Below are 13,770 nucleotides of genomic sequence, written 5' to 3' on the forward strand. Positions count from 1 at the left end.
ATATAAAAGATAATCAATTAAAGAATATTTCTATGTCACTTGTGTAGTTGTAGTGAATGGAAATAATAATAGTGCCTAACTTATATGATGATTGTAAAGACGAAATGAGTTAGTGCATAGAAAGTGTTAGTACAGGGGCGCCTGAGTGGCTCAGTCGTTAAGCGTCTGCCTTCGGCTCGGGTCATGGTCGCAGGGTCCTGGGATCAAGCCCCGCACCGGGCTCCCTGCTCAGTGGGAAGCCTGCTTCTCCCTCTCCCACTCCCCCTGCTTGTGTTCCCTCTCTTGCTGTCTCTCTGTCAAATAAATATTAGAAGAAAAAAAAAGAAAGTGTTAGTACAATGCTTTGATACAGAAAGTGGATAGAACATGTTAGCTGTTGTTATAGTGTTATTATGTACCATGTTATGAGTTATTTGATAATATTTCTGTTACAAATTTTAAAAGTTACTTTACCAAAAATTTATATGCTTTCTTTGTGCCAGGCAATGGAAACTATATAACCCAGTATGTTTCCCATTTTATTTGGCTGCTAGGAAGCTCAGAGCTAAATTTATTATTCAGTTTGTCATTAGTTTTTTTAGGAATCTCTGGCACAGCAGTATCTGCCTTCTTAAATTAAAACATTCTTTGAAAAATAGTGGTCTATTTTATTAACATGACAAGTGTTGATGTAATATAGATTTAATATAGGTAATGACACATGGACTGTTGTATGATAAAGCATTCTTGTAAGTTTCTTTTGAGACAAGTGGTGGCTGTATTCCATTAGAAGTCTAAGACACAGCATACTTTTCTCCTAAAATGGCATGGAGAAAATCCTCTAATTCTGTGTCTTTGGTGTATGTGTGCTTTGGCAGGGTTGGGAGGGAAGATAGATTTTTCTTATGTGTGTGTGCTTGTTTTTTATAAGATTCTTAGGAGATAACAAAAAGATCTTGTTGAGATTTTTTTTTTTTTAAATCAGAGACCTTATAGATTACAAGATTCTTGTGTAGTTACCAACTTCAGTGTTCTTTTCTCCTTTGTGTGGATCATATTTCCATTGGTACCATTTTCCTACTGTCTTAAGGACTTTCTTTAATGTTTCTAAAGTAAGATCTATATGAGAAATTTTTTCAGCTCTTATATATCTAAAAATAATTGATTTTAAAGATAGTTTTGCTGAGTATTTATTTCTAGGTTGACTATTTTCCCCCCTAGTACTTTAAAGATGTTGCTCTTCTGTCTCCTCACTTATGTTGTTTCACATAAGAAATTTGCTGTCATCTTTATCTTTGTTCTGTGTATACAGTGAGTCTTTTCTTCATGGCTGCCCTTAAGATTTTCTCTTTATTGCTGATTTTGAGCAATTTGATTGATATGACTTTGTGCTTCATATTTACGGTGCTTAGGGTTTATTGAGCTTCTTGGGTCTGTGGGTTTACAGTTTTCATCACCTTGAGAAAATTTTTGTACGTGACTTCTGAAAATATTTTTTTCTGCCTCCTCTTTGATCTCCTTTGGGGATTCCATTATTAGGCCACTTAAACTTCTCCCATAACTCACTGATGCTCAGTTTATTTATTTTCAATCTTTTTTGTCTCCTTGTTGGATTTTGGGTAGATTCTGTTGTCCTGTCTTCAAGTTCACTGATCTTTTTTCTTCTGCAGGATCTCATCTTCCATTAATCCCATATAGTATATATTTTTCATCTCAGAAATTGTAGTTTTTACACTGAAGTCCAATTTAGGTCTTTTTAATAACTTCCTTATATCTACTTAACATGTTCAGTCTTTTCTCTAGCTTTTTGAACATACGGAATTCAGTTATAATAACTATTTTAATGTCTTTGCTAATTCTAACGCCTGTATCACTTCTGGGTTGGTTTTGGTTGATTGATTTTCTTGTTTATTGTGGGTAGTATTTTCCTGCTTCTTTGCATGCCTGATAAATTTTTATTGGATGCTAGACATTGTAAATTTTATGTTGAGTGCTAGATATTTTTGTATTCTGATATTCTTGAATTTTGTTCTGGGACAGTTACTTGGAAACAGTTTCATCTTTTTGGGTCTTGCTTTTAAAGATTTGTTAAGTGAGAGCAGATTAATATTTAGTGCTCACTACTTGCCACTGCTGAGAACCTTCTGAGTACTCATTTCTCAATGAAATGAAGGTTTTCAGTCTGGCTTTTGGAAAAAGGAACTATTCATAGCTCTGTGAGCTCAGATTACTCATCCATGTGATTCATTCTTTTCCTGGCCTTAATTAAATATTTTCCTTACATACATGTGCTGATCGGGGTACTCTTCTGAATGAGCCTTTTGCAGATCTTCATAATTTTGTTTCTGTGCCACCCTCTTTTCTGCTACCCTGCTTGTGATTCTAGCCACACTGCTCTCCCTGGATTTTTGTTCCATTTGCTTTTAAGTCAGAGAGTCCCATCAGATTCTGCCTGGATATCCCTTCCTGTGCATGGCCTGGAAGCATTCTCAAAGCTTACTTTCTTTGTTGTCTCTCAGGGATCTTTGTTGCTTAATTATGCCCACTTTCTTGAAAACGTTTGATTTTTGTTTATTCTTTTATTTGTTTTAGGCAGGAGAATAAATCTGATCTCTATTATGACATCTGTTGGAAGTGGAAGCCCTTTTATTTCTAATTGGTACTTGTTTGAGATTTCTGTAATTAAAGGTTAAAGTAGAAAGGGTGGTTGTGTTGCATCCTCACATACCCATCAATACTTGTTTTATCTTCTGACATCCCTGCTCTGTCTTTCAACCCTTCTGGATTATTTTGAAGCAAATCATCTCAACTCTAGTATTTTAGTATATATCTTTATATCAAGGTAATCTCTCCTTTAAAAGCATAGCCACAATACAATTATCATACCTAAAAGTACTTATTCCCTAATGTCTTTTAATGCTGCATCTTTGTTCACATTTCCCTAATTTCCCCACAGTTCTGCTTATTTTTTAAAAAAAGATTTTATTTATTTATTCGAGAGAGAGCGTGAGCGAGAGAGTGAGAGAGCGAGCATGAGCAGGGGAGAGGGGCAAAGGGAGAAGCAGACTCCCCGCTAAGCAGGGAGCCCAACGTGGGGCTCCATCCCAGGATCCCAGGATCATGCCCTGAGCCAAAGGCAGATGCGTAACCAACTGAGCCACCCAGGTGCCCCCAGTTTTGCTTATTTTTAAAGTTGTTTTGTTTGAAACAGGATCTAAAGGTTTATCTATTATTCTTTACCTTTTAATTACCACCCTTCTCACTTTGGACTCTTGATACTATCACCCAGACTCTTGACATCATAAACCAGATTATAATAAGAGCTTTCTATGTGATTTCCCAGCTCCACTCACTGCCTCCCCCACTCCTGCCCTAGTCACCAGTTTTCTCTCACCAAAGGTTTTGATCCATCTTGCTTCTTCCTAAAATATAGATATGGTGATGCCATTCTTAAGCTTGAATACCTTCAGTGAATAAGCAAAGTACAGAAAAATGTGTATAGTATGCCTTTCTTTATGTAAAAATTAAAAAGTGGTGTTTATGCTTATATATTTGTATGTTGTTTCAAGAAGGATATATAAGAGGTTAGCCATGATTGCTTCTTAAGAGGGAAACTGGATAACTGAAGGGAGAAGACTTAGTTTTTTAATACTTTTTTTGTTTGAATTATGTATGTAATTATATTTATTCATTTTAAGTAAAAAAAAAAATAAGTACTGTTGAATACTGAGTAAATTATAAGAGTCTGAATCTGATATTTAGGAATCTTCTACTTATAGCTCGCATCTCTTTCCCTTTTGTTCCCAGCCAGGATGTAGCTCTCCTAAGTGGCATTTGGAAATGTTTCAGCATGGCCTTGATTGTCACAGTATCTAGAGAGCATCAGTGCACAAGGATCCAGGATTCTAAATTGTCTGTAGTGCTTAGTGCAGTTCAATCCAAAATGCCTTTAGCATACCTTTGAGGAGCACTTTTTTCCCCCCAGGGAATTTAAAATGTTATCCATTCTTAAGTTTCCGGCTCTGTTTAAGCTTTAGTTTTCCCATACCTTTGATGTGCCACTATTTCTATACTTAATATTTTTTCTGTTGGTCTTTACCTGTCTGATAAGCCTATATTGGTTATTTTTATAGTTATTTGTATGTATGTTATTTTTCACATGAGAGTTTGAACTTCTTATGGGGCAAGAAATGCTTCCTGTGGGTTTTTGTGATCTTTACAAAGTTAGACTCTGTGTATGCTTCAGTTTCTGTAAAAAAAAGGGGGATGATAATATAGCTACATTGAGGATCATTACAGGGATTAAATCAGTTAATGCATGGAAGATATTTAGAACAGTATGTTATATAGATTATATAGTATGTTGCAGAATGTTTTGTATGTAGTAAGTATTCATTCAGTGAAGTTTTTGGACTGTTTGGAGTATTTATGAATAAATGAATGAATTAAACTGAATATTACTCTTCACTTTCAGAGGTTAATGTAAGTACATGCTAGGGTTTTTTTTGTTTTTTTTTTTTAATATTTTATTTATTTGACAGAAAGAGATACAGCGAGAGAGGGAACATAAGCAGGGGGAGTGGGAGAGGGAGAAGCAGGCTTCCCGCCAAGCAGGGAGCCCGATGCGGGTCTCGATCCCAGAACCCCGGGATCATGACCTGAGCCGAAGGCAGACACCCAATGACTGAGCTAGCCAGGCGCCCCTCCATACTAGGTCTTTGTTTGTTTGTAATTGAGTGATCCTATGTGCCCAGGCAGTGGTGTGAGGTGTTGGGAACACATCATGGTGAATAAAGACTGTGTTTGCCCTTCAGGAGCTTACATAAATACTTAATCATTTTTTGAAATATGAGTTCTATAAGAGAACATAACAGGGAGGAGCCTTGTTTTGGTGCTCAAAGTAAAAGTCAGCCTTTTCTGATCAAAAATAAGTCTGAAGAATTCTCTATGGTGTACCAGATTATTACACCTTTGTTTTGATTTCTTTAGGAGATAGACTGTTAGCCATTATATAAAACATGGTAACCTTAGCTGCCAACAGAGTTATTCCTAACAGACACAATAATAATAATAATCAATAATAATCAGTTACTATCTTTATCTCATGTTAATGGAATTTTTGACACATCTGAGAGCCTGAAATTGAGATCTTCAAGTATTGTTTCAAATGATAGTTCTATTTATATAGTGATTACTGTAGAATTAGGTATATTGTGAAATTTCTATGAATTGGATTTTATTATAATTAAGCATTGCAATTTGGTGTATTCTTGATTTTAGTATTTGTGATTTTATACTTAGAATGCTTTTTTCCTCTACATACTAGGTATTAACTCCACAAAAGTTGGAATTGTTACAAGCCCAAATACAACAAGAATTAGAAACTCCAATGAGAGAACGTTTTAGGAATCTGGATGAAGTAAGTAATTTATGTAGAAGGAACTGTGCATTTATCTTTATATGACTGATCAAAAGCCCCATTCTCTTATTCAGAAACCCTGCAGTAGCTCCCCTTCTAACTCAAGGGGCTTTTAGGGCTGCACAAGATCAGATCCCATTATCTCTCTGACTTCCTTCCCCCCATCCATATTGGCCTCTTTGATGTTTCTTTGGCACTCCAGAAATGAAACAGATCGAGAATCTTTGCTATAGCTCTTACTTCTGGCATGAACAGTATCCTTCCAGATATCTCTTAGCCAACTTCCTCATTTCTCTCTCTCTTTTTTTAAGATTTTTAAAATTATTTGAGAGAGAGTGCGCGCATATGAGAGAGCATGAGCAGGGGGTGGAGGGCAGAGGGAGAGGGCGAAGCAGGCTCCCCGCTGAGCAGGGAGCCCAACTTGGCGCTTGATCCCAGGATTCTGGGATCATGACCTGAGCTGAAGTCAGACGCTTAAGCAATTGGGCCACCCAGGCGCCCCTTTCTCATCTCTTTTAAGTCTTTGCTGAAAGACTTTGCTCTCAGTGTGGCCTACTTTGTGACCAACCTGTATCTCCATTTAATACTGCTTCCTGCCCTTCCCACCACTTTTTAAAAATTTTTTATTGTTATGTTAATCACCATACATCATTAGTTTTTGATGTAGTGTTCCACCATCACTTCTTAGACCTTTAGATCCCCATTTACCCTGCTCTACTTTTTATTTTTCTCTAGTACTTATCCTCTAATATTCTGTACATTTATTGTGCTTATTATTTTCTTTATTACCATCTCTAGAATGTAAGTTGCATGAGAGGAGGAACCTTTATCTGTTTGGTTCACTGTATAGTCTAAGTTCCTAGCATGCAATAGGTGCTTAGTTAATATTTGTGGAATGAAAGAGTGTATTTCATGCAACCTCAGAAAAATTAAAATTTGTTACAGTTTTCCTTCAGACTGAAATGTTTCCTTCCTCTTATGAAATTTCATGTTGGTATAATATGATTAAATGTTTAATAAATGGAATAGTAAAAGACATATATTAAGTACTATGCCAGACAATTTATATATGTAACCTTATTTAATGAATAGACTGGGCCTTATACATAACACATGAATATTGTCCCCTTCAAAATGGACCCCTTTGGAAAGCTGTTGTCTAGTGATGCTGCCATGGCACAAAATAGCTGTAGAATCCACTTTTATAAATGGCTTATTGGCTTGGTAAAGTCGTCTTTTGAATATCCTCCTGGTGGGTAACCAAAGCATTATGCTTGGGAGTAGATTTAATTTTTGGATTTAAACAAAGCCATTTAGACCTAAAGTTAAATGATCAAGTTAAGTAAAAGCTTTTTTTTTTTTTAGTAAAATCATGAAACCCATTTTCTTGGTTTGTAAACTTGCTTGGAGAAATCTTTCAACCGAAGAGTTACAGTGAGCTGAATATTTTAGAAGGTGTTCTTATTACTTAATTTCCTGATGAATGTTGAAATAGCATCTCCTTCATCTTCTCTATTGCCTAAGTTCTTACTGATTTTAGAATGCCAAGAACTTTTGTAGTGTTAGTAAGCAGAATTGGAACATACCAGAGATTCACATGTGTTCTGGTTAGTCAGGAAAGTTGGTGCTACATATATTCTTTAGACTGCTGTGTTGAACTATCATTGTCATACTTGATTGAACCTTAAGTTATTGTACTAAATATTCAAATAATATTTTATCTACTTAGAATTCATCCTGACTGTTAGGAGGCTATTTTATATTTTACTATAGAGTTAATTTTTAAAATTTAACTAATTTTGAAAGGTATACTACATTTTTAAATATTATTCTGTTAGGCCCACAGGTCAAAACTTTTAATGTGCTATTCGTTTTTATTATTATGAGAATCAGTGAGGAAATAAGGTAAACTGAATGGTAATTTGCTCTATTGGCACCTTCTCAAGAATGTACTGATTCTTTATGTAGGATACTTGCCATAAGATTTTTCCAGGGTTTAGGGGCGCCTGGGTGGCTCAGATGGTTAAGCGTCTGCCTTTGGCTCAGGTCATGATCCCAGAGTCCTGGGATTGAGCCCCACATCGGGCTCCCTGCTCAGTGGGAGGCCTAATTCTCTCTCTCGCTGTGTCTCTCTATGTCAAATAAATAAAAAATCCTTAAAAAAAGAAAAAAATTTTCCAGGGTTTACTTATATTTCTATTAAGCTTATTTTTTGCTTTTTAGAATGGCTTTCAATAAAATTATATTTGCAAAAGTGATTTTTGCAGTGAGTACAAATTTCATTTATAAACGTGTCATAAATTACACTCTCCTTTTAATTTAGGAAGTGGAAAAGTATAGAACTGAATATAATAAGCTTCGCTATGAACATACATTTCTCAAATCAGAATTTGAACACCAGAAAGAAGAATTTGCACGTATTTTAGAAGAAGAAAAAATAAAATATGAATCAGAGGTGAGTGATTATACTAGTTGAGTCATTATCCTTCTAGTCTGTAAAATTTTATGATTTTTTGTAAATTCCAAGTTAGAGTTGATTGCATAATTAAGTTTCATTCATTAATGGTAAAGTATTTGGCATGATATTCATCTGTTCTACAGTAACATTGTTTTTTGTGAACATTCTTTTTGGCTGTTAGCTTTTCCTCTTTTGTTCCTCCTTTATTTTGCCCTAGTCAATGGAGATAGTCTCTTTTCTTTCATAGAGAGACAGACTTCTTTCTACAAATACAGTTTTTTATATGACTTTTTTTATGTAGAACTTTCCCCCTCTACTTTTTGGAACCAAACCACGTCCAGGAGAGCTCTGGCTATCAGCCCATGTACCTTGTTTCTACTGACAGAAATAAGGGGTTTATACTTTAGGGTGTGCCCATCACATTCAAGAAGTGTACCTTGTTCTTTCTGACATCTACAATTGCAGAATTTTCTCTCTGCTGCCTGCAGCATGTTCTCCTACTCTGTTTCTACTGCTTAGACAGCCTTTCTACTCATTTTATGTTTCATCTCCTAATTTTGCCAAAAATGAAATTTGTGTTTATCATTCTTTATGGACTTATATGTGATTTTTCAGGATAAAAAGAAATATCAGTTTTGTCCTGCTATATTCAAGTAAGAAATCTAACACTAGTGGAATTTGTAAACAACAACAACAAAAAACTTGGTATCTGTAGTTATGTGAAATATTCTTTGTACAAACACATCTGCATTATGTATTTATTGCATCATCCTTATTTGAAATTAAGAATTAGAATACACTCACCTTCCTTTATCAATTACTAATTGGATCAAACTGATCTATTCTTTTTATTATTTTTTAACTTTAAATTCAGTTGGCCAACATATAGAATATTATTAGTTTCAGATGTAGAGTTTAGTAATTCATCAGTTGTATATAACACTTAGTGCTCATCACATCACATGCCCTCCTTAATGCCCATCACCTAATTACCCTATCCCCCCACTCCCCTCCCCTCCAGCAACCCTCAATTTCTTCCCTATAGGTAAGAGTCTTTCATGGTTTGTCTCCCTCTCTGATTTCTTCCCATTCCGTTTTTCTCTCCCTTCCCCTATGATCCTCTGTGCTGTTTCTTATATTCCTCATATGAGTGAAACCATATGATAATTGTCTTTCTCTGGTTGACTTATTTCACTCAGCATAGTACCCTCCAGTTCCATCCACTTTGGTGTAAATGGTAAGATTTCATCCTTTCTGATGGCTGAGTAATAATTTCATTGTATATTATCCATTCATCTGTTGGTGGACATCTCCACTCTTTCCATAGTTTGGCTATTATGGACATTGGTGCTATAAACATTGGGGTGCACGTACCCCTTCGGATCACTACATTTGTATCTTCGGGGTAAATACCCAGTAGTGCAATTGCTGGGTCATAGAGTAGCTCTATTTTCAACTTTTTGAGGAACCTCCATACTGTTTTCCAGAGTGGCTGTACCAGCCTGCATTCCCACCAACAGTGTAGGAGGGTTCCCCTTTCTCCACATCCACGCCAACATCTGTCATTTCCTGACTTGTTCATTTTAGCCATTCTGACAGGTATCAGATGGTATCTCATTGTAATTTTGGTTTGTATTTCCCTGATGCTGAGTGACGTTGAGCATTTTTTCATGTGTCTGTTGGCCATCTGTATGTCTTCTTTGGAGAAATGTCTGTTCATGTCTTCTGCTCATTTCTTGACTGGATTATTTGTTTTTTGGGTGTTGAGTTGGATAAGTTCTTTATAGATCTTGGATACTAGCCCTTTATCTCATATGTCATTTGCAAATATCTTCTCCCATTCTGTAGGTTGCCTTTTAGTTTTGTTGACTGTTTCCTTTGCTGTGCAAAAGCTTTTTGTCTTGGGCGCCTGGGTGGCTCAGATGATGATCTCAGGGTCCTGGGATCGAGTCCCGCATCGGGCTCCCTGCTCCTTGGGAGCCTGCTTCTCCCTCTGCCTCTCTCTCTCTGTCTCTGTCTCTCATGAATAAATAAATAAAATCTTTAAAAAAAAAAAAAAAAAAGCTTTTTGTCTTGATGAAGTCCCAATAGTTCATTTTTGCCCTTGCTTCCCATGCCTATGGAGATGTGTCTAACAAGAAGTTGCTGCAGCCAAGGTCGAAGAGCTTGCTGCCTGTGTTCTCCTCTAGGATTTTGATGGATTCCTGTCTCACGTTTAGGTCTTTCATCCATTCTGAGTCTATTTTTGTATATGGTGTAAGAAAATGGTCCAGTTTCATTCTTCTGCATGTGGCTGTCCAATTTTCCCAACACCATTTGTTGAAGAGACTGTCTTTTTTCCATTGGATATTCTTTCCTGCTTTGTTGAAGATTAATTGACCATAGAGTGGAGGGTCCATTTCTGGATTCTCTATTCTGTTCCATTGATCTATGTGTCTGTTTTTGTGCCAGTACCATACTGTCTTGCTGATGACAGCTTTGTAATAGAGTTTGAAGTCCGGCATTGTGATGCCACCAGCTTTGCTTTTCTTTTTCAACATTCCTCTGGCTGTTTGGGGTCTTTTCTGGTTCCATACAAATTTTAGGAGTATTTGTTCCATCTCTGTGAAATATGTCGTTGGTATTTTGATAGGGATTGCATTCAGTGTGTAGATTGCTCTGGGTAGCATCGATTTTTAACAATATTTATGTTTAATTACTGAGCAGACTGCTTCATGATTGATAAGTAAGAAGCTAGATGAACATTGGAACATTTGAGTCCATTGGTAATACAGTACTAGAAAACTATAAATATTTATAATAGCCTTTTTTATTAAAAACTTCTTTACAGCTCTATTCACATATGATGTCTTGTTATAATAGTCACTGCAGTGAAGCACACTGTATTATTTTATCCGTTTTAAAATGAGGACACTTGAAGCATAAGGTAAGCACCTTGCCCAGAGTCTCACAAAAAGTCAGCAGCCAAGTTTACCATAGAACTCAGGTGCCCCAACTACCAGCCCAAAGTTTTTAGTTTGGTGTGGCAATTTCAAATCATTGGTAATTTCTTTTTTTTTTTTTTTAAAGATTTTATTTATTTATTTGAAAGAGAGAGAGAGAGAGAGAGAGCACATGAGAGCGGGGAGGGTCAGAGGGAGAAGCAGACTCCCCGCTGAGCAGGGAGCCCGATGCGGGACTCGATCCCGGGACTCCAGGATCATGACCTGAGCCGAAGGCAGTCGTTTAACCAACTGAGCCACCCAGGCGCCCCAATCATTGGTAATTTCATTTAGGAGCCATCCAAAAACCAATTTTGTTCAAGAGATCTGTCAGTTTAAACTAATGATGATGAAAGGTTTTGAATCTGTAATCATGACAGACTTAAAGGAATTACATTTAAAAATTTTCTTGTGGAAAATAGGAATGATAAAGATTTCCAGCCTAAAAATTGGTTTAGTGTATTAAAGAGTAACCAACCACTGAGGTTAAGGATACTGGTGCTTTAGTTTATATTTTGCATTTAAAACCTAATGATGTTTATCTGGTAATGATTATTTGTGTTCTCTAGTTTCTTAGTTTTATTGTTTTTCTAAAGAATGAAACTTGCATCTGAAATCTGATGACTAATCTATTTTTCACCCATGAGAGGCCAAATAATATTTATAAAAATTTTTAAGGGGTTACTGGCATCATTAGTTTTCCTAATTTAAATGTCTTATGCAGAAATCTGAAGATAAACAGGTAGCTAAGAAGCCATAATTTGTAGAGACTAGAAAAATAAAACTTTCTGATAAGACCAAAGTTCTTTTCTTTCTACTTCCTGACTGAGTATGCAGGAACAGTATTAATTAGTGGATAATCGGTAATTGTTCTTTCATTCCATCAGTTATCTTAGTGATATGATTGTGGATCATGAAACAGCATTGAAACTTCAAAGAAAAGCCTACTCTTGCCATCTGCCAATTTTACAATTTAAACTGGTATAAAATATTTTAGTTTGTACTAAAAATAATTGACTTTTCTTGCATTAAGGATTCACACAATACTTGTGCATTTTCACTTTTTTTTTTTTAAGACTTTATTTATTAGACAGAGAAACACAGAGAGGGAACACAAGCAGGGGGAGTGGGAGAGGGAGAAGCAGGCTTCCCGCTGAGCAGGGAGCCCGATGCAGGGCTCCATCCCAGGACCCTGGGATCATGACTTGAGCTGAAGGCAGACGCTTAACGACTGAGCCACCCAGGTGCCCCGCATTTTCACTTCTACAGATAAAAGAAGTAACTGAATATTCTTTACTGTGTTCTTAGGTGAATACTTCAGGAAGATTTTGTTAGTGTTTTCATGAGAAGCACTCTAGTGATTCACATTTTCCTCATGATACTCTGAATTAAAAGGAATATATGAAAGTAGATGTCTTTATAAGTAAGATAATGTCATGGTTTCTCAATGCATTCAGCTATAAGAACATATTAAGTCTGGGACTTCATACAGATGAAATTCTGAAGTTGTATATATAAGCATTATTCAAAGTGGTACTGTTGTGTTTTACTATGTTATTTGGTGTCTAATTTTATATTCTGCAAATAGTAATGAACAATACAAAGAGTTATAGGTATAGGTGATTATACTGGTCAACTGAATGAGTGCAAGAAGCAGGAGTAATTCAGTGGGGAAGTATGTAGATTTTGAGAGAGGGGCAGTGAGTACTGAATCATATGAAAAACTTTAGAATGACAATATTATAATGACAAGTGCCTGAGATTATTCCGTCTGGCTTTCCAAACTGAGCTGTACCTTGGTTTTTTTGTTTGTTTGTTTTGTTGTTGTTGTTTTTAAGATTTCATTTATTTGAGAGAGAGAGAGAGAACGAGTGGAGGGAGGGGTAGAGGGAGAAGCAGACTCCCCGACTCCCCATGGAGCAGGGAGCCCAACTCGGGATTCGATCCCAGGACTCTGGGATTCGATCCCAGGACTCTGGGATTCGATCCCAGGATTCTGGGATCATGACCTGAGCCGAAGGCAGACGCTTAACCAACTGAGCTGCGTAGGTGCCCTTTTTATTTATTTGAGAGAGAGAGCAAGCGAGAGAGAGCGAGCGAGCATGTGCGTACGACCCGGGTGAGAGTCTGAGACAAAAGCAGACTCCCTGCTGATACTCAACTGACTGAGCCACCCAGGTACCCCTGTACCTTGGTTTTTATGGGGCTGGTGAGAAGGCAGAATTCCTGTGGCAGAAAGGAGAACTTTTCTGGGTCCTTGTTACCACATGCTATTTTTTCTTACAACACTGGTAGCACAAAACTGATAATCATTTTCAAGTTTTGGTCTTTATTCTGACACACATATCATGAAACCTCTTAAAACACATCCTAAATTTGTCCTGGTATGTTCTGAACCTCTAGGTGGCCTGTAAGGCTCCTTTATCTAAAATATTCCAAGTTCTCTGACTAGCACCCTTCTCAGATATTATAAACCATATTATAATAGGCAAAAGTCTCCCAAATTAAAACTAAGGTACCTCCCAATGGGAATTCTCTGGAATGGATTTTGGCAAACCTTTTAGAAGGGCTCTGTGGAATCTTACTCATTAAAATTCTCTGTATGGGGCGTCTGGGTGGCTCAGTCGGTTAAGCATCTGCCTTTGGCTCAGGTCATGATCCCAGAGTCCTAGGATCGAGCCCTGCATCAGGCTCCCTGCTCAGCGGGGAGTCTCCTTCTCCCTCTCCCTCTGACCCCTCCCCCACTCATGCTCTCACTTGCTCTCTCTCAAAAATGAATAAAAAAATAATAATTCTCTGTATGGATACAGTTTAGACTGCCTCAAAAACTAAACTTTTTACATGTAAATTTTAAAATGTTGAAGATGTTTATTTAATGTGACATTGAGAACTGAACTTCTCTGTGCCTCAGTGTCCTTATTTGTAAAATGGTG

The 13,770-nt window shown here is 36.8% G+C and overlaps 1 protein-coding gene across 7 annotated transcripts in view; it reads left to right on the top strand.

The window, feature by feature from the left end:
* CEP83 (centrosomal protein 83) overlaps positions 1–13,770 on the top strand; it is a 148,523-nt gene that overhangs the window by 52,977 nt on the left and 81,776 nt on the right. For all 7 annotated transcript variants that reach the window (XM_045872848.3, XM_064590784.1, XM_054506883.2 and 4 more), the window contains 2 exons: positions 5,306–5,398; positions 7,722–7,853. In XM_045872848.3, coding sequence (XP_045728804.1) covers positions 5,306–5,398; positions 7,722–7,853 — 225 coding nt within the window. The remainder of the gene's footprint in view (positions 1–5,305; positions 5,399–7,721; positions 7,854–13,770) is intronic.

The sequence above is a fragment of the Mirounga angustirostris genome, unplaced genomic scaffold (genome assembly GCF_029215605.1).
Source record: "Mirounga angustirostris isolate CCGP_5_RB_7025 unplaced genomic scaffold, mMirAng1.0.hap1 SCAF_5, whole genome shotgun sequence".
NCBI classification, from domain to species: Eukaryota; Metazoa; Chordata; class Mammalia; order Carnivora; family Phocidae; genus Mirounga; species Mirounga angustirostris.